The 20,078-nt window shown below is 43.2% G+C and overlaps 1 protein-coding gene across 1 annotated transcript in view; it reads right to left on the bottom strand.

Moving 5' to 3' along the window:
- Positions 1-20,078, bottom strand: part of DHX32 (DEAH-box helicase 32 (putative)) — a 50,856-nt gene that overhangs the window by 21,146 nt on the left and 9,632 nt on the right. Inside the window, exons 2-3 of the mRNA XM_028119958.2 lie at positions 15,534-16,059; positions 4,203-4,396 (exon numbers count right to left, since the gene is read on the bottom strand). Of these exons, the coding sequence (XP_027975759.1) occupies positions 4,203-4,396; positions 15,534-15,815 (476 nt within the window). The 5' untranslated portion in view covers positions 15,816-16,059. The remainder of the gene's footprint in view (positions 1-4,202; positions 4,397-15,533; positions 16,060-20,078) is intronic.

Genomic DNA, 20,078 nt, shown 5'->3' with positions numbered 1-20,078 from the left:
CTCTCTCTGAGGAGTTAGTGTGTTAGTTAGTTAGTACCGACTCTGGTCTCAAAACAAATTACTTAAATCTGTGCTACTTCCTTCATGTTAGAAATCAAATCTATTCCCTTCTCAGCAAAAACTCATCTAAGCACTGATCTTACAGGGAGAAATGCTCTCTGCCAGGAGGATGCGGCGTGTTATGGAAATACACCGAGGCTTCATTAAAAAGAGGAAGGTGGTGACTTATTTAAAACTCCGCTAGACTCAGCAAGGCCTGGGCCTTCCAGATGATCATGTAACGCTAAGGGAATACTAAGGCTCAATCCTAAAACTATACAAACCTTCAATTTTCTCCATAACACAGAGATCTACTTCCTACCTTTGTGTTACTAAGACCATGTGAACAGTGCTTTAAAAAGTGCTGCTCCTGATAACTATTAAAAAAAAAAAAAAGATTGTTAAGGTTTCAGGAAATGTAGTTTATATTTCAAATTCCTAAAACAGACTTTCTGAAAGCTAAAAATAAAATATAGGATAGTTTTATTAATATTTTCCAAAATTAAATGTATTGAATTTGACCTTGAATGAAAATACAAGTAATTCTTTTAAAATCTATGTTCTGGGGGGGTGCATATTTGAAATTTATGTGTCACTTCTACAACTCTGGATACCTGCTGAGAGATTTTTAGGTATATAATATTTAGGTACCCACTGTTTCAAAAAAGGTCACAAAAAAGCTTACAGAAAAATTAAGATGTTATATACAACATCCAAAAAAAATGGTACTAGGCATAAAGATGATATTTACTAAGGGTCTATCACATGCCTGATAAATTAGATACTAAGGGGTTACAAAGAAAATGAAGAAGACATTAGCAAGTATAGAACACTGCCTTCCATAATCAACAGGTCACTTTAAAGCCTCTCATTTAAATAGCTATTCAATCTGAGCTTTTTAAAAATTATGGTTAGCATAGATCTCTAAGAAAATGCACCTGGTTCCGCTTTACCTAGATAATGAAAATTTAGCCAACGTGTACAAGGTGCTCACCCTTGTCAGCCCCACGGATTAGCTCATTTTGCCCTCACAACAACCCCGTGAGCAGGCAGAGTAAGCACCCCATCTTACGGACGAGGAAGCCTGAGCCTGGCGCGGTCAGGTGGCCTGTGAGGGGCTCAGGGGAGCAAGTGGTGGGGACACTCCTCTTACAGCCGTGCTGCCTCCTCTTCAGAGCACAGAATACCAGGAGGGAGATGGGGGAGCCACTCTCTTTTGTCATACGGGGCTTTTCACTAGTTTGAGCCTCTTTGCTGCGACTCAAACTCTGTTCGCAACAAATCAGAGTACCTGCTGACTCTGCACTGGCTGGGGGCTGTCAGCCAGGAGAAGAACGAACAGTGTCCCAGCCACGAGAATAATGGCAAAGTGCAGATACAAAAGACAGTGTGAGGGCCAGGCCCCCCGGCCAAGGCAGCGGAAGCAGAACCCGCTGGGGCCAAGGCAGGCCACCAAGTCCCACCGCCTCCAGAGGTGTACCTGCGCCTCAGCGGCCCCACAGCCGAAAGCTGTTGTCCATACTCAGAGGGAATGCTACATGCAGGTAAGGACTCAAAAAAGCTCAACATAAATTGTAGCCCTTCCTTTGGCTGTCACGATTGAATGCTTGGTGTAGGGGGGGAGGGGTTTCCAGAAAATAATCACATGGAAGCCAAGTCCCAGAGAGAGATAGGTCTTCGACCTACTCTGACAACATTATTAGATTTCTCCACAACTATTTATCTCTGTGGCTTTCTAAAAAAACAAATATACACTTGATCCATATTAACAATTCTGTAATATTTCATTTAAAAAGCGACTACATCCAAGAGTTCCTGCCAAAAGGTTTTTAAAGTCTAGATGGCATTAAAGATATAAAAATACCTATACTAACTTTAGACTATAGTCAGAGTTGTCCTTTAATTAATACCATGACCATCTGAAAGGCCACTTCAAAATGTAAAGGATAAAGAATGAAATCTGTCAAGCTTAGGGATCCTTCACTCCTTCTGGGTCAGGATGTCCTGCCCTCTCCAACTCCAGCAGGGAGGTTTTTACCTAGTTAATCTGTATCATCCATAGATCATTTTCATAATAGAGAGTTTATGCATATTTACTAATCTGATGACTCGGGGACACCGTGGCTATAAAAGCAGAAGGTGACAGATCTTCAAGAAGTTCAAGTCCTATCGCTGTTGATGGAAGGATTCCCTATGGTTTAACACTAGCCTGAAGACCTGTGTCTTCTGTTTTTGAAGATAAACATTTGAAGGAAAGCAGCTTAGTACAAACCAAATGAGTCACATGGCCTTTCTGAATGGGAAAAGTCTCCAGACTTTACCACTAGAGGCTCTAGGCTCTCTAGCTAGCTAGGAGAGGGCACTACTCCTTCTTTCCACTAGCAAATTTGTTGAATGTTCTCTATGAAACAAGCATGTCAGATGCTGGGGATATGAGAAAGCAAGACACAGCACCGCTGTACTACACTATACCACACCACACCACACCGCACCACACACCATATCATACACCACACCACACCATACCACACCACACACCATACCATACACCACACCACACCATACCAAACACACCATACCACACACCATACCATACCACACCATACACAACACCACACACCATACCACACCACACCGTACTACACCACACCACACTGTACCACACTGTACCACACCGTACCACAATACCACACCATACCACACCACACTGTACCAAACCATATCACACCACACCACACACCATACCATACTACACCATACACCATACCATACAACACCACACCACACCACACCATACCACACAGTACCACACCACATTATACCATACTACACCATACACCATACCATACATCAACAAACCACACCCTACCACACATCATACCATACTACACCATACATCATACCATACAACACTGTGCCACACTATACCATACCACATCACACCATACCATCCCACACACCATACAACACACCATACCACACGGTACCATACATCACACCATACCACACCATAACACACCACACCATACCACACCATACAGTACTAAACCACACCATACTACACCACACCACACAGTTCCACATCACACAGTTCCACACACCACACCATACCGTACCACACCACACCATACCACACCGTACCACACCACACTGTACCACACCACACCGTATACACCATCCCTGTTACACTAGAGCAGAGCCTCCCCAATGGTGTGTCACATAAAGGAGCTACAGATGTGCAGATATACTGTTCCTAAGACACTTGTCTCCTCAGCCCTTGGAGTGGTCAGGCAGTGCCTGGGGCAGCTGAAGCCCTTGGGATGGCCAAGCAGCTTTGACCATTTCCTTGAGGTGCTGTTAGATACGTTCACTTTCTAGGTGGGCTATGAGATAAAACTTCTTGAGAAACACTGGCCCAGAGCACTGTTTTTCAATTATCCTTTTTCTTTTCTCTTTTCCTCTGTGTGCTAAGCTCCTAGAACCCTCTGTGAAGGAAATCTCACAGTGAAACTAAAAACAGAGATAAAAAGATGCCCTTCTCCCTCGACTTGTGGTAGCTACTGAGAAGGATCCTTGGAACCTATAAAACTCTGAAAAGTAGAGTTAGACAAACACTGATCACACCTGCCACGATGGAGGCTGGTACCAAGTTTTATAGAGGTCCGGCCGAGTATTTTCTAAGGTACAGTACCTTAGGAGGGTGAAGGGAAGCCTTCCTGGAGCAGGTGACCCTTGCATGGGGTCTTGCATGCCTAGAAGGAATTAGCCAAGCCCAGAAGAGCCATCGGCATTCCAAGCAGAGGGCGCAGGGGCACAAGGGGACCACACGTATGTGGCAGCTTGGCTGTTGCACAGATAACTTGTATGGACCCATCATGAGGAGCTTGAAAAGCCCAAGCTTGAGGGCCTTGGGGTCCAACCTAACAAGTCATACCTTTTCCCTGAGGATTATGGGGAGATACAGAAGAAGTTTAGACAAGAAATCCCTGATGATGTCCGTGTAGGAAAACCACCAGTGCACGTCTGGCTGGAGACAGAGCGACCAGTTACCAGGACACATTATAGATGTCTAAAATGTAGAACACAAGAACACGCTCCTCTAGGATTGCAGAACACAAGCTGAGCATCATCAGGCACAGCGGACCCAAGCTCCCCACACCCACCTCAGGATGGTTTCGCTGGTGCAGCAGTTTTCAAAGGGGATCACGTAGCCAACTTCATGGCCAATGTTCACATCCATCTCGTCTGCCACGCGGAGGGCGAGCTGCACCGCCGTGGGCTTGTGGACCTGTGTGCACACCACACCCCCGTGCTGGTAGTGGATGGAGAGGCAGTACTCGGCGCACCACTGAGGAACCTTTCACGGGGAAAATGAGACAGGATCAGCTTCCTCTGGGGAGAACCACCAAAAGACCAGGGTTCATCTCATAAGTAATTGTTTCTTCCACCAGTGAATCACCAGTGGGCTACATTACATCTCACTCAGTGAAAATCTAAACCATCTGTGCTTATGCACAGAATCATTCCTATTAAAAAGTTTAAGGGTTAGCAGGGACTGGGAAAGTTTGACTTTCTCTAGATGAAAAAAAAATGCAGACAAAAATAAAAGCAAAATAAAAAAAAATTTTTAACCTCAGCTGGGTTTCTGAAAAGACTCATGTATTTACAGACTGTTATTTTCTTCCTGGTTACAAGACAGCTCCATCAAAAATATGGCTTCTGGTTACACTGTATGTTAACTAGGTTGAATTTAAGTAAAAATCTAAAAAAATATATGGCTTCTGGTATCAACTACTATGTTTTAAGCAATGTAAATATTAAATAGCATTTTGATGCAAAATAGTGGCTCCAAATTAAAGCATGCACATTTAAACCTAAATGATCATAACAAAATAACCAGATAAGCCTACTCAACATTTCCCTGGTAATAGAAGCTAAAATACACCAGCATTTAACATCTAAATACGATGTAAAATAAGCCCACTGAGCTAGTCAACCAATCCATCCAGATTTGGAAAGAGTCAATGCCAAGGCTGCTGTTGAGTCATTTATATTAAAAATCCCTTTTACTGAAAAAGTATTATAGAGCAGTTGGCTTTATCAAGTTCATTTGTGCAATAGCGAGTAGAGTAGAAAGCACTTGTTTCATCTGTATGCTGTAACCTTAGGTACTGTCAGTAAGCCATGCTTTGTTACATGTGTCTTTAAAATAAATCATTCCCAGAAGGTTTTTAAATAGATCTAAGGTACTTAAAGGTTTTAACATGTTTAATTATTTTGAGATTTTCTATTTAGTAGAGCCATCATAGAACTCTTAGATTATAATCCTCACTCTAATTTGAAAAATAAACATAACCAGAAATCATAACTCCAAAATGAACTGCTATGGAATGCTAATCCCTAAGGATTAATAGTGCAAATGCAGTTCCTTCATTTTAAGATAGGTGTCAGCCTTGTCAACAGGTTGAAAACTAATCAGTAATTAATTTATTCAGCACCCACTTTGTTCTGTGAAAGACGAAGGTTTAAGGTACTGCACCCAGAAAATGTGGAATCAGGGCACAGCAGGAAACGACGAGGCACTCCAGGGATCAAAGTCCAGACTTCCAGGCCTGGCTTGCTACTAGTTTATTATTTGGTTTGTTTGTTTAGTAATCTCTTCACCCAAGGTGGGGCTTGAACTCACGACCCTGAGATCCAGAGTTGTATGCTCTTCTGACTGAGCCAGCCAGGCGCCCCAACTAGTTGGTTATTTGTAAATCACAATTTCTCTAAGCTTCAGTTTCTTCTCCATAAAATGGGTTGAAGGGATGAGTTACCTTCGAGTCTAAGCTCCTGGGACATTTGCTCCACAAGGCTTACCTGGATCCCACAGGGCACTACCCAACGACCATACACTGATGACCCTTTCCTGCAGCTGCTGGTCTGTTCCTGGGGTCCACCCGGCCTGCCACACTATGAGCTCGGGGAGACCAGAGACCTGTCTATCTTGGTCACCAAATAATCTCAAGTAATTTTACTCAATATTTGATGAATGAACAAATTCCTTATACCTCCCCAAAATATTTTAAAAGCCTATGATTCTGTATCCTCTACCTTGAATTGCTTCACTGTCACCAGATCACCCCACTGGGAATTGACATAAATTTTTCATTTTTTTTCACACAAAATTTTCTGTCCCCTCATTCCCTAGCAAGTAATTTGTTAATTCTTGCCAAACCCTTACTTTTTAACCTGATTCCCTTCATATCACGGTCCACTCTCTATGTGTCTAGCTGAGACTTTAAATATCATTCTTGTGAAAACCGTATTAAAACCATTCGTTTGAGGGGCACCTGGGTGGCTCAGTTGGTTACGCGTCTGCCTTCGGCTCAGGTCATGATCCCGGGGTCAGGCTCTCTGCTCGGTGTGGAGTCTGCTTCTCCCTCTGCCCCTCAGCCTGCTCATGCTCTCTCTCTCTCAAATAAATAAAAATAAATAAAATAAAACCATTTGTTTGAATTTTTGTCTCCCCACTAGACTGGAGAGTCCTTAAGCTGGATGTGTGTGGTTCATATTTTCCCCAATCCTTAACAGAGGGCCTGACACACATAATAGGGATAATAAATATTTGGATGGTTGGAAGGTTAAGGATATCATAATAATAATCAGAGGAAAAAAGGAAAAGGCTTGGACTCAGAACTTAGAAGTAATCAAACCAAGGGACATTAACTACAAAGGAAGCATGAGTGGTACTCACTAGCTGAGTAACTATGCATAAGAAGAAACAAATATTCTAAGATTTCTAACTAAGAATAGTAGGGTGATGGTATCACCAACCATCAAGAATAGAAAACTGGAAAGTAAAATAAAATAAAATGAATGAGGCTAAACAGCAGAGGGTGTGTTTGTGAGGGAGCAAGGAGCTAGGAGGGGAGGGAGACGACCTTCGACCTTCGTGAGTGAGGCAGGTGTTAGGCCGGGTTGTTAAGGGTGCACATCCAGGTGTAGCTAACTTGAGAGCAACTGACAAACAGGCCAGGAGCGACGAGGGGCCGGAGCTCGAGGCAGGCGTAGGGATTACAGGATTTCAGAGCTGGAGGAAATCTCTGGAAGGCACGTCCGCCACACTCTCCTTTTACACATGAGCAGTCTTAGAAGGGTGCCTTGCCTGAGTCCTACTGCCAGTGGGCAGCCCAGCCCCAGCTGGTCTCAGTGACCTCCCGCTTCTCATCTACCATAATTTCCACCACACACAGGTGCTTCCAAGATCTTCATACAAAGGTGGCAATGGAAGCCACGAGACTCTCAGCTTCAACATGTTTAATCACTCTTTCCAGGCTAATGACAGTGTCGACACACCAACACTATGATGACCACCCGCACTGTTTGACACAGGGAGAATTGTTGCTGAAATTATACCATCCAGTTTCGCTAGAACACCTGAATGTATTCGGTATGGTTATTCTACGATCCAGGACAGCTGGCTTTCAAAGTCTGGAATGCTACATGATTCAAACAATTATGGGCCACGTTCCCACCCTATTGATTGGGATTTTGACTGCATTTCTTTTCTATCTACTCATATAAACAAATGCTGCAAGACTAGATTATTACAGGGCATTTATAATGGTATAAATATCATATAGGTCTGGAAGTGCAATAAATCTAACAATCCAAGTCTTCATTGTCCTTTTTTGCCCCCCCCCCAACTAGGCGAATTATTTCACCTACGAGGCAAAAAAATTAATTCAGAAGTGGGAACAGCTCTTCTAAATTATATCCGTTAAAATAACCAGTGAAAGACTGGCCACATGCATACTGTGCTTAATGTGGGGATGTTTGCTGACGCAGCCGAATGACGAGTGGAGCGCAAGCCACGGCTAACTGCAGAGAGCCCACTCAAGTGTCGCTCTGAGTGCCCATGACACACAGCCCCTGGGGGGAACAGTTACACACGGACGGTAGCAACGAGTGACGGGAAAGGAAATATGAACTCACCTGTCCTGCTCAGTACAATTCCTCTGGCTTTATGCACCTTCTGAATTACTAAGCCAACCAAGGCCCATTGTCAAGTGTGATACCTTAGCAAACTCAAAGTATTGGCTGAAAAAAGTATGATTCAGCAACTGCTAGAAATGTGGACATTTCATCATTTCCAGGGATACCAGAATTACAGCGTCACAGGGCACGCCTGCATTCTCTGTGTCAACAATAAACACTGTGGCCTTCTGTGGCCTGATTCTGATTCCCCTCTGGGAGTGGCTTTTTCTTTGTCCCATTATATCTTAGCCTCTCACCAATGAGTTACACACCTGTTCGAGAGTTCCTTCCACACTCAATGGTTTCTCTGCGAAAGATGGTCCCCTGCCCCCTGGCATCCAGAACGTATTATAAGTTGGTACCACAAGAACCTGGACAGCTTAACTACCTACACCTTTCTGTAAATCATTTGGCTTTACTCTTTGCAGAGAGAAACACTGAGTACTAGTGTTTGTGCTAGTACTAGTACTTTGTGCCTTAAGTAACACTTCAGAACTTAGCAAAAGGGCACCTGGGTAGCTCAGTCGGTTAAGCGTCTGCCTTCGGCTCAGGTCATGATCCCGGGGTTCTGGGATCGAGCCCCACTTCGGGCTCCCTGCTCAGTGGGGAGCCTGCTTTTCCCTCTCCCACTCCCCCTGCTGTGCTCTTTCTGTCAAATAAAATTAAAAGAAAAAAAAAAGAACTTAGCAAAAGCTGTACAATCTGGTGAACAAAATAGGAAACTTTTTTTTTTTTTTTGCATTTATTCTATGCAGAATTTACTCCCGGGCCCACAAGGTTTTGTTTCCTCAGTTTCTTCTAGGATAGCTTTTTCTTCTGTGCAACCTCCTCTTCTGGTTTAGGGAACAATCTGGTCTTCTTCAGTCAGGATGATCACTCCGTGTGGCAGGGAGAGCTCATGTAGGGGTGAATCCAACCACAAACCCTGTAAGTTCCAGGCCGCATCTTGGGGGCTTTGTTCGTCTGCACATGCTCAATGAGCAGAGAATCGACATCTAAACCCCTACGTTCAGCATGACTCTCTGCATTTTTCAGCACTCTTCTTGGGCCCCCGACCCTGTGTGCAGCCCACCGTTTGGCCCGGGCACACAGACCAGCTCCACCACTGCAGCGACGGAGTGGCACACACACTGCTTCTGAAAAGTGATATCCTTCAGCTACCTGGTGGCTTTTCGGATCTGCACACCTTTGATGGCCTGGGCACTTTCACGTGTGTTCAAGTGAACACGCAGACTTGAACCTCTTGATTTGCATGATTTTGTAGGGTTTTCTGGGTCAAGCGAATAGCGAACCATTTTCAGAGGTCACCTCGGGCCACTTATGGGAAGAGCTAACTGCTCTTTTAACACACGACAAAAATAAACCTATTTACACACTTATCTGGGAGTCTGGGCAATAGACAACCCCCAAATTTGTATGTTTGGTCTAGAAACTCTGTCTAGTAGAAATCACAACTGCAAATATTTTCATTCAGAACTCACCTCACAATTGTTTCAAACTCCCTCAACCCATTTTTTCTTCTTTTTTAAAAGATTTTATTTATTTGGGGGGGGGGAGTAGAGAGAGAGCATGAGTAGGGAGAGAGGCAGTGGGAGAGGGAGAAGCAGGCTTCTCGCCGAGGAGGGAGCCCAACACAGGGGCTGATCCCAGGACCCTGGGATCATGACCTGAGCCGAAGGCAGACGCTTCACTGACTGAGCCACCCAGGCGTCCCTCTCTCAACCCAACTTTTTAAATGCCACTTCCTGGACCATGTGATGTGCCGAGGGTGTTAAAGCCTGAAACATGCCCCCGCTCTGTCCAAAGCCCAGCTCAGCTGCCTCTGGGGTGTGCAAGGCAATCAGTGTTAAGAGTGCACAGTAAAAATGTGCATCCCCAGCTCCTGTCTCCTGCCTGAAAGCAGATCACCAGGACTCTGGCCCATCTGCAGCATGAGAGTAGGTTAAGAGGAGTCCTCTGAGTAACCAGAATCTAATCTACATCAAGGCTTCATCAGCTTAAATTAGTGGCTGGAGTTCTACAAGTTGTACAAATTCAAAGTGAAGCAAAGATGCTCCATTCTCCAGGCAACAGGCCCAGAGGCCGGCGGCTGGGCCTGGGAGAGCTGAGGCTCAGGGTCCGCAGGTGGGCCCGATCTGGGACAGCAGCAGCGGCAGCGGCATCCGTGTGCGGGCCCACGGCTGCCACTGGGGCGAGAGGACAGCCACATCCGTGTAGAACTTCCTGTCCTGGCACCCACTGCCAGAGACGGTCTCAGCTCACTGAATGGATACGTGCATAAATGAAGTGAGACAAAAGTCATCTATGAGACACAACGCTACTCCTGTTAATACATCCTGGTCCCAAAGGCCCTCACAAGCCCCCGTTTCCCATCACTCCTCTGTCCGTGCCAGCCTGGTTCCTCTTCCGCTTTCTAGGACCACGGGGGCTGCAGCCAGTGCCAAGGCTCTGATCTCTCACTCTTATTCCAGTACCACAACCATGGAATCCAAAAGTTGGAAGGAACCTTCAGGACCACTGATTCACCCAAAGGTATGAATCCTTACAAAAACATTCCTGCAAAGTGCCCGTGCCTGAGCATGCTCCTAAGGCTACCTGAGGTGAGGTACTATATCAGGATACATTACTAAGGAGTGGGTCCCCTTCCGAATTATATGTCCATGTCCCTGGATATCATAATTTGTACATATCTTGACATGGAGTGAACACAGGTAGAATCTACCAGCAGAAAACGGTCGGCATGCTTACTCAATTAATAGGGTGGAGATGTTCTATACCATATAGTTTCTTAATGCAGGTGAAGTCTCAGGCACATCGTGCTTATCCACCTCACTAGCCCATCCATTTCCTGGGAAATCTCAGGACAAAAGCTAGAGAAGGAGATGCAAATAAAATAGACAGTTCTAAAAATACTTCATTCTCTTTCAAGCTTTTTTATAAAGCTGCCCCCAAAAAAGGCAATAGGAAAAGGCTCTAGAAATATATGAAAGGTTGTCCTATTTTCCTTAGGGCAGTCACAAAACGCCAGCTGGACCAAAGAGAGATGAAATTTTTAGGATCCTGCAAAATATTTGTGGTCCTCTTTAGAAGGCTTGGGTCTAATGACAAACTTTTGTTTGAAAGGCTTAAAACTCTGAAGAGCAAAATAGTCTTGGAAGCTCTCTGTAAAAAATAACCAGGTTGTTTCCAGAATTGAGAAAACCACCAATGCTCCCAGTATTTAAATTAGTTTAGAACTGGCCCATTTTCCCATCATTTGAGTACTATTTTGATTTCTGCCACCCTGTAGATACACACTGACTTCCCAATTAACAGAAAACAAGCATTATTTGTGAAAATGGTTGAGAAGTCAAAGATGGCAGGAGAAACCACTGCTAGGTATTAACATATTACAAATGTATGATAATCCTTGTCTTTAAAGATCACAAATTCTAAAAGAAAACTCAAGGGGTATATATTTAATTTTTTTTTAGCCAAAAGTGTGGGCTAGCAATTCTGAAACTACATTATGAGCATGTATTCTAAGACTGAACAAGTAAAGCTGTCGCGAATAACAAGTGGCAGGTTTCCCACAGTTAGAGAAGAGAGTTACACATGGGAAATATGCAAAAACAATGAACCTTGTGGTATGGACATGGAACCAGAGGCAACAGCATGAATTTGTGGTTTTTAAAACACACACAGAGAGAAATAAAGATAAATATATACAGAGAGAGAAATACATGGGAAAGAGAAACAGAAAGAGCTAGAGACAGAGAAGCAGAGTTAGAGGTAGCGAGAGGGGGTAGCCATACATCACCCACCCACATTTACTTCCTTGCTCTGTTAACTGACAGGGCCTGGAAGCAATAACAAGCCGATGGCAATGCCACTTAGTGTCCCCATCTTGGTTTCTAAGTACAATTCTCCACTAAAAGGAAGCAGGGCTCCTTGAGAAAAATGGCTATTTCTAAGACTGGAACAGAGACACTAGTGGAGCCTGAAATGTCTTACTGGGAAAGAGCAAAGAAGTGCTCAAGAACCAGGGGGCATGTCAGAAGGACACAGGAGTCATCCTGAAGGGGTTCCCACAGGCCATATCAGGGACAATTTGAGAAACAAAATAAATGGGCTGAGTAATGTTATAATCCATAGAAGATAGAATTATGAGCCCACATTGAAATAAATGAACAGATAAATAACAAAGAGGAAGTTTAGCTTTTCAGAAGAATTCCAAATATTAAATGTTATTAAATGTAAAAGGAATGTCAGAATTAGAAAAATCACCAATTTGGTTACCACCAGTGTAATAATGTCAAAGAATGATCTAAGGATGCTAAATAAAACAAGCAGGCAGGGCGCCTGGGTGGCTCAGTTGGTTAAGCGACTGCCTTCGGCTCAGGTCATGATCCTGGAGTCCCGGGATCGAGTCCCGCATTGGGCTCCCTGCTCGGCGAGGAGCCTGCTTCTCCCTCTGACCCTCTCCCCTCTCATGTACTCTCTCTCCCATTCTCGCTCTCTCAAATAAATAAATCTTTAAAAAAAAAAAAAAAAACAAGCAGGCAAACGCATGACGAGAAGCATACTTTACATAGTCTCTAAGTATCTCCCCATATCTTTTATTTTACTTTTTTTTAAGTGAAACACTGATTGTTTTTTACTCCAATGTGTAAAAACTCTTGAAAATATTTAACAGAAGATTTATATAAAAATGCTCATTAGGGGGCACCCAGGTGGCTCAGTCGGTTAAGTGTCTGACTCTTCAGCTCAGGTCTTGATCTCAGGGTTGTGAGTTCAAGCCTTGCATTGGGCTCTATGCCTACTTTAAAAAACAAAACAAACAAACAAACAAAAAACAACAACCAAAAATGCTCATCACAACACTGCTGGAATAGCCAAACACTGGAAGCAACCCAAGTGCCCATCATCAGGAGAATGGATATATAAACTGGTATATTCTCACAATGGGATGTCATTAAAAGGAAAAACAAAGGATGCCCAGCTATAAAGCATCAGAATCATCCGTGGTTCTCAAAGCATGGTTTCAAGACCACCAGCATTAGCATCACCTGCAGGTTTGTTAATCACCCAAGCTCTCTTCCCCATACCTACTGGATTAGAAACTGAGGTAGGGTGGGGGGTGGAGCGGCAAGTCGGTTCTGGAAGGCTTCCAGGTGAGTCTGATTGACAAGTTAGAGCATCACTATTATGGCTGAATGTCAGTAACACCTGGGCAAGACAAGCTGGTCTCAGAAGAACACAATATGTTCATTTAATAGTGAAAAACTGGCTAACCAAAATAATAGCGTTTTTAACCAAAAAAACACGGTGAAGCTATAAAGAAAAGCAAGAAATGATTAATACAAGTTAGTTTGTGGAGGAAGGAGGATAAAGTACGGGGAAGGGCCACACAGACAGCCTCTGAGAATAAGTGTCTTATTTCTTAGGCAGTGGGTACAGGAAATCTCCCCACAGCTTTTTTTTTTTTAAGATTTTATTTATTTGACAGAGAGAGAGATAGCGAGAGCAGGAACACAAGCAGGGGGAGTGGGAGAGGGAGAAGCAGACTCCCCGCTGAGCAGGGAGCCCCATGCGGGGCTCGATCCCAGGACCCTGGGATCATGACCTGAGCCGAAGGCAGACGCTTAACCGACTGAGCCACCCAGGCGCCCCTCCCCACAGCTTTTAAATGCTGGGGGAAGACAGTGACTTTACGATGAAGAACAAGACAATCACCACCTTACCAAGTTATCAAATTTAATTAACATCAGGGGAGAAATCTTATTATGCCTCCTGATAGGATGCACCAAGGAGGACACCAGGGCACTTGCGTGATCTTCCTGCTGCAAATGCGTAACTGGAATCTAATCCTAAGGAAATGTCAGACAGGCTTAAACTGAGGGATGTTGTACAAAACACCTAGCGGTACTCCTCAGAAATGTCAAGGTCATGAAGGACAAGGAAAAACTGAGCAGCTGTTTCAGAGTAGAGGTGAGGAAAGAGAAATGGAAATTACATGCAATGTAATTTGGACTGGGTTCTAGACCAGAAAAATACTTTATTATAAAGGACACTAGTAGGAAGTGATGAAATTTGAATACCTGTACATTAGGTAATCATGAAATGTCAATTCTACATTCCTGACTTTGATAATTACAGTATGGCTGTGCCCTGTTTTTAGTAAATACTTGAAGTATTTGGAGGCAAAGGGCATCATATCATTAACTTTTAAAGAGTTCAGAATAAAAACTGTACATGTCTGTGTGTGTGCATGTGTGCATGGAAAGAGAGAGAATGATAAAGCAAATGTAAAATATTAACACTTAGGAAAGCTGGGTGAACAATGTATGGAAAATCTTTGTCCTATTTTTGCAACTTTTCCTAAGTCTGAATTATTGCAAAATAACAACTTCAAATGATTTTTAACTTGCCATTTGTCCACAGAAACCAGGAATATTATACCCAGTTTTCAACAGTAGCTTCTTGCTGACAAAGCAAAAGCATTCATTGTAACAACTCACTGTAACAAATAACAATTCAGAGCAAACGCTCCACACCGGCAGCTCTAAGAAAAACCACCTATTGTCCATCCTTCCTCTCTTCAAGTTAGAACAAGTAAGCCTCAGAGGTAACAAATAACCTGAACGTGGTAATGTACAGTAGAAAGTATTCTTGGAATTGCAGCTTAGGAAGTTGTGTGACATTACACAGATTATCAAATCCCTCTGGGCCAGTTTCATCATCTGAAAAATGAAGGCGTTCTGTCAGATTATCTTTATGGTCCATTCTAATTCTTACATTGCAAGAATCCATACATGAATTTTGTAATAAAAATACTGCTTGCTTTAGAATTTAAAAACCAAAATAAAGATACTACTAAAATCAAATCTAGAAGTTCAGGTATAAGAGTAGCCTGGACATTATGTTTTCATTAACTACCCTAACTCTATCCTCCATACTAGATCCCAAAATGTAGGACCTTGAGCCAGTATGATATTTGACCACTCACTTATTTCTTACAGTCTGGAAAATAAAAATTTTCTCTGCTGTTGAATTTCTGTAATTTAACCAGCTTCACCCTGAAGCATGACCAAACACCTCGCCAATCATCAGACTGCTGGGCACATGAACATGACAATTAATCCCCAAACCTGTGGCAGGCAAATAACACCTATCATATCCTTTAAATGTAATACAAGCCATGAAATAATTTGAACGGATTTTTATCTAGCATTTTAGAGAAAATTTACTGGCACACTAAACACAATATCCCCATAGGTATAATTAACTGTTATTCAGCTGGCTTTAAGAAATAAAACTAGGAACGTAACTTAATTGTTGTGCCTGAATCGCTAATGCTCTTTTTTGTTCTGTTTTGTTTTTTTTTTTTGGTTTAGATATCATTATTAAAACTGAACACTGACTTTGCACTTATTTAAGTAATAAAAAAGTACAATACATAAAGCAAATGGTATTTCATAATGCCTACTCACCTGAGAGCTCTTGCCACATCTGGCATCTCCTGAAACGATCACAATTTGATTCTGAAGCAGATTCTCCATAAAGGAGTATTTCTCTTTCCATATTGGAAGATCTTCCCTCTCTTTTAGAAGTTTGTAATAACGCGACGAATATGGCAGTCCATCAAAAGGGTTAAGTTCCAAATCCTCACAAGCCAAAACCCCCTCCTCATCCCCATCACTGGAATCCAGGGACTCGGGGAAGTAGCGTTTCTCAGAGGCAGAGCCTGGGCATCGCAGTCCCTGCTCTTCCATCCTGTCCAAGAGTGAGCTTAAGTAGCCGGCATCCTACAGTCAAGCTGTTCCTACAAAAAGCCACTGCAAACAGTGCTGAGAGTCTACGGATACAAACTTGAGCGCCTCAATCGCCAAGACTTCAGCTCAAAGTCTTAGCAAGTTAATTCCTCAGATCTGCATCCGGTCTTCTTTGCTGTGTTGCCTCTGGTACCGGCTCACGTAAGCACTCTTCTGCACGTTAAATGACTGGCCACACACCGCCCTACAAACACACGAACATAAGAAGGAAAATCAGATACACATAGGAGACGCTCAAAAGAAAAAGCACAGGCCTTCAAAACAAAAGCGTTAACGGGCTTTTTTCTGCGAGCTGGTTATTGCCTGTCATTTCTGCTGCCTCTTCGAAAGACTAGGAGTAATTCAGGCTAGCTCTTCAAGTTTGGTCAGCTGCAATTTTCTCCTGGCCAGCTTGGGGACAGTTCCACACTGGACCTGGTGCTCTCGGCCTGACCTCTAGCACAGGCACCGACAGCGAGCCGGGGATGTGGTGGCTGTGAAGCTCTATCATGTGGTCTCTAACCCCATGACAAAAGAGATGCTGGATCCTGTAACGGGGAAAACTGTTGAAGGCCAGTGAGTCTTCCCCTAACCTGGTTACAGGACAGTCTATTTTGTTTTAATTAAGAAACCCTCTAGCTTAAAGGAGAATGTTTTTAAAAACTTCATTTAGATTTGCTTATGTCAGTCTACAATGACAGGTGAGGGAAGTGGATTTATTTTTTTTTCCCTTCGGAGGCTATAGCTAGCTTTTATTAATAAGGTCTTTTGTTTGTTTAATCAAACCAGAAGCCTCAAGCATATTTCTTGAGATTCCAGGGTCTTGATCCCAAAATATCTAATTCAAGCGACAACAGAAGAAAACATTTATTTATTTTTAAAGATTTCATTTATCTATTTATTTGAGAGAGAGAGAGAGAGAGAGAGCAAGTTGGGGGGGAGGGGGCAGAGGAGAGGGAGAAGCAGAGTCCGCACTGAGCAGGGAGCCCAACATGAGGCTCGATCCCAGGACCCCAAGATCATGACCTGAGTCGAAGGCAGACGCTTAACTGACTGAGCCACCCAGGCGCCCGGAAATTATTTATTTTAAATGAAGAGAAACTACCCAAGCAAGGGCAAATTTACACCAGTAACTTATTCCCTACAAGTCAGGTAAGTGATCTTTCAATCCTGATTTTTTAAAATCCAATCAATATTGCTGGGAATAAGCCCCTTTCACATTAACCAGGTGAAAACTAAAAATACAGAGAAACTCAAGTAAAAAAGAACAAAGCATAATCTGTAACTCATGATATTGTCAAATTACTCTTTTTACAGCACCTCACTTATTTAACTATCGCTTTAGATGGTTAGTTGGCTCACAGGGCTAGCTCCTCATCCTAGGTAATAAAAAAAAAAAGGCTTCTTCACTGTTCAAGCCAGGCCCCAGGGAAACACTCACACGCTCAAGAAACACTTGTTGAGTGCCTCCTCAGGGCTTCAGTTAATAACACATGTAAGGATACTTTGAGGTCAGGACCAAGACTTTACAAACTCACACACAAATAGGCCAAAAGAGGGAGAAATTAATAACCAGAGGGACGGGAGAAAGGATGTTTAAGCTCCTCAAAGGTAGGGTTCTTCAAAAGTCATTCTGAAAGTTGTTTCAAAATTAGAATGGTGTAATAACACAAGTGTAGTACGGATTAACATCACAGCTCTTTGCTGCTCCCATGGGTGAGACCAGATCCACAGAACAGCTCCAAGAAACACGCTGGCTTGAGATCACAGGACAAGATGACTTTAAGAAGTTATCTAAGAATCAGAAAATTCCACTGCTTAAGAGAAGTTAACATTTGGTTTTATATTCAATTTTTCCTTTATTCTGATTAGAATCCCTTCTAGAGGTTCTCATTCTACACGTAAATTAAATTGCTGTTATTATGATCAATGATTGCCATAGGTACCATTTCTGAACTGTTTTACCTAAAAAAACACAGCTATTATTTTTACCAAATAAACACCCTTGAAATGTTTTTCTTAGTTTTATCATACTCCCTAAAGGTGCAATAATCTTGTAATTAAAGTAAAATCTTATTTATAAAGTATAGACCACTTTGAACCATCAGGAAAGAGCCGTTTCCTGAACAGTCATCTTTCTAGAGATGGAAGCGTCACCTGGCCCCTTCACCACACACACGTACACTGTACGGCTCCATCACCCACTTCTCTGTTAGGCTGGATTAAAGATGGCCACACATGCTCTGTCACTGCTCCCCTGGAGAGGTGGAGTCTACTTCCTCTCCCCTTCGTCTGGGCTGGCCCTGTGAATCACTACAATCCAAAGAATACAGTGAAGTGATGCTGAACCACTTCCAAGGCATTCACATGCCCGAAACACTCCCTCTTGGAGCCAGCTGTCATTCTGTGAGACACCCAGGCCACAGGGCGAGGCTACTGGGCAGAGACCAAAACTGGGCTTCCTCTGGCAGAAAGCACAGACATGCCATGTGGGTTAAGCCACAGAAGATGGTTCCAGCCAGGTCAAGTCTCCAGATGACCACGGCCCAGCCAACACAACACCCAGCAAAAGCAGCACCCACAGCCACCCAGTCAACCCAAAGAACCGTGAGAGGGAACACACGGTCACCGCTTCTGGAAGCTACTACGTTCCAGGGTGTTGGTCTTGGCAGCAACAGATAACCAGACCTCTCTGCCTACTAAAATGATCTAATTTTCTCTTCATGACTCAGGGTCACCATTACATCAGTTCCTAAACAGAATGATGTCCTCAGACTCCCTTGAAGTGTCCAGAGATCAAAGGCCAGACTGATCTGGAGCCCCGCTTTTCCTCAGGGATTCTATACCCACGTCACACTGTGGTCCGTGTGCTTACCTAGTGGAGCCCTCCTCTGATTTTCTGACCTGCTCTCCTACCCAGCATGTTAGAAACCAGTTAGGCTTGTTGGACAGAAATACTTGTAAAGGTTAAGGCCTCAAAGGGCTCTATATTGAATCCAGTGAGTCTGAGGGGCAGCGCTATGAAGTTCGTGATGATCTATTTTCATGACTCAGAGGGACTTTCTGTTGTTCGATGGTTTGAGTCCCAGATTTAGAGGGGGCAGTGGTGGAGTTTTCACAATAGACAACAGCTCTCCACATTTATTCTGCTACTGGTGTGACCCATGTCAGTATTTTCTTAGAGGTAATTAAATACATACAAGAGATCCATGTTTTGGCCTTTGGCAAATTTAGTAGTACCAGTAAGGGAAAACAAATATGGTAGGTGACATGCCACTCAAAATAAAATTTAATAAGAACTGTTCTGTTAGCAGTATCAGCTACATTCCACTACAAGAACCTGAAAGGTTGGTATTTGCTCCTTCTCAAAGCTTTCTTCCATATAAATTGTAGACTGCATAATTTGTCAAGGACTGCCCTTTGAAGTGAGTCTATTACAACTTTTAAATGAGCATTTATGAAAAATAATACAGATCTAATGTAACATGAAACTACCTCAACAAGAAAGAATCAGAAGTTGATGTAAGATGAGCTATGTCTTAGTCACTGTGATCCTTGGTTCTGGTGCAGTTAATTCTAGAAACACAGTTCACAGAAAAGGTAAAGTTTGCAAGGGATTAAGTAAAACAAGATTGTGAAATTTGTCCTGAGAAACTCTGGATTAGGTTTCGCTGTTTGATATTCCTCTTCTGCATTTTTCTCCATGTTCAATTTACCAACAATACATTCTTCACACCTATCAAGTTCTCAAATGTACAACGTGAGGACTTTGTGGAAATCAGACGGGGCCTGTGTGGTCTCCTGCAGTCTCACAGCTTTGATGCCTCCCATATGAGGACTCTCACTTGCGTGTGCTGTCAATCCTCACCCTGAACTTCAGTCTCATGTGTTCTACTACCGACTCATCACGTCCAACTTGGATATATAACAGGCATTTCAAACTCAGAATGCTAAACTGAGCTCCCGATATTTACCCCAAAGCCACAAACCTGGTCCTCCCAAGTCAATGACTTCCTTCCTTTCAATTGCTCAGACCAAAAAATCTGAAATTATTCTTGATTTTTCTTGATCTCAAATTCCACATCTGATCCTTCAATGGATGTACTAGGCAGAATCACAGCCTACAGAGATGTGCATGTCCTCCTCATCCCCGGAACCTGGGAATGAGTACTCTGAAGGCCAAAAGGGACTGAGGACGTCACCAAGTTAAAGCCCTCCAGCTAG

Source organism: Eumetopias jubatus, unplaced genomic scaffold (assembly GCF_037043125.1).
Source record: "Eumetopias jubatus isolate StellerSeaLion01/CBP00866 unplaced genomic scaffold, mEumJub1_p1.0 scaffold_17, whole genome shotgun sequence".
Classification (NCBI taxonomy): Eukaryota; Metazoa; Chordata; class Mammalia; order Carnivora; family Otariidae; genus Eumetopias; species Eumetopias jubatus.
Note: the sequence above shows the minus strand (reverse complement) of the source record. Positions and strands in the feature narration are given on the sequence as shown.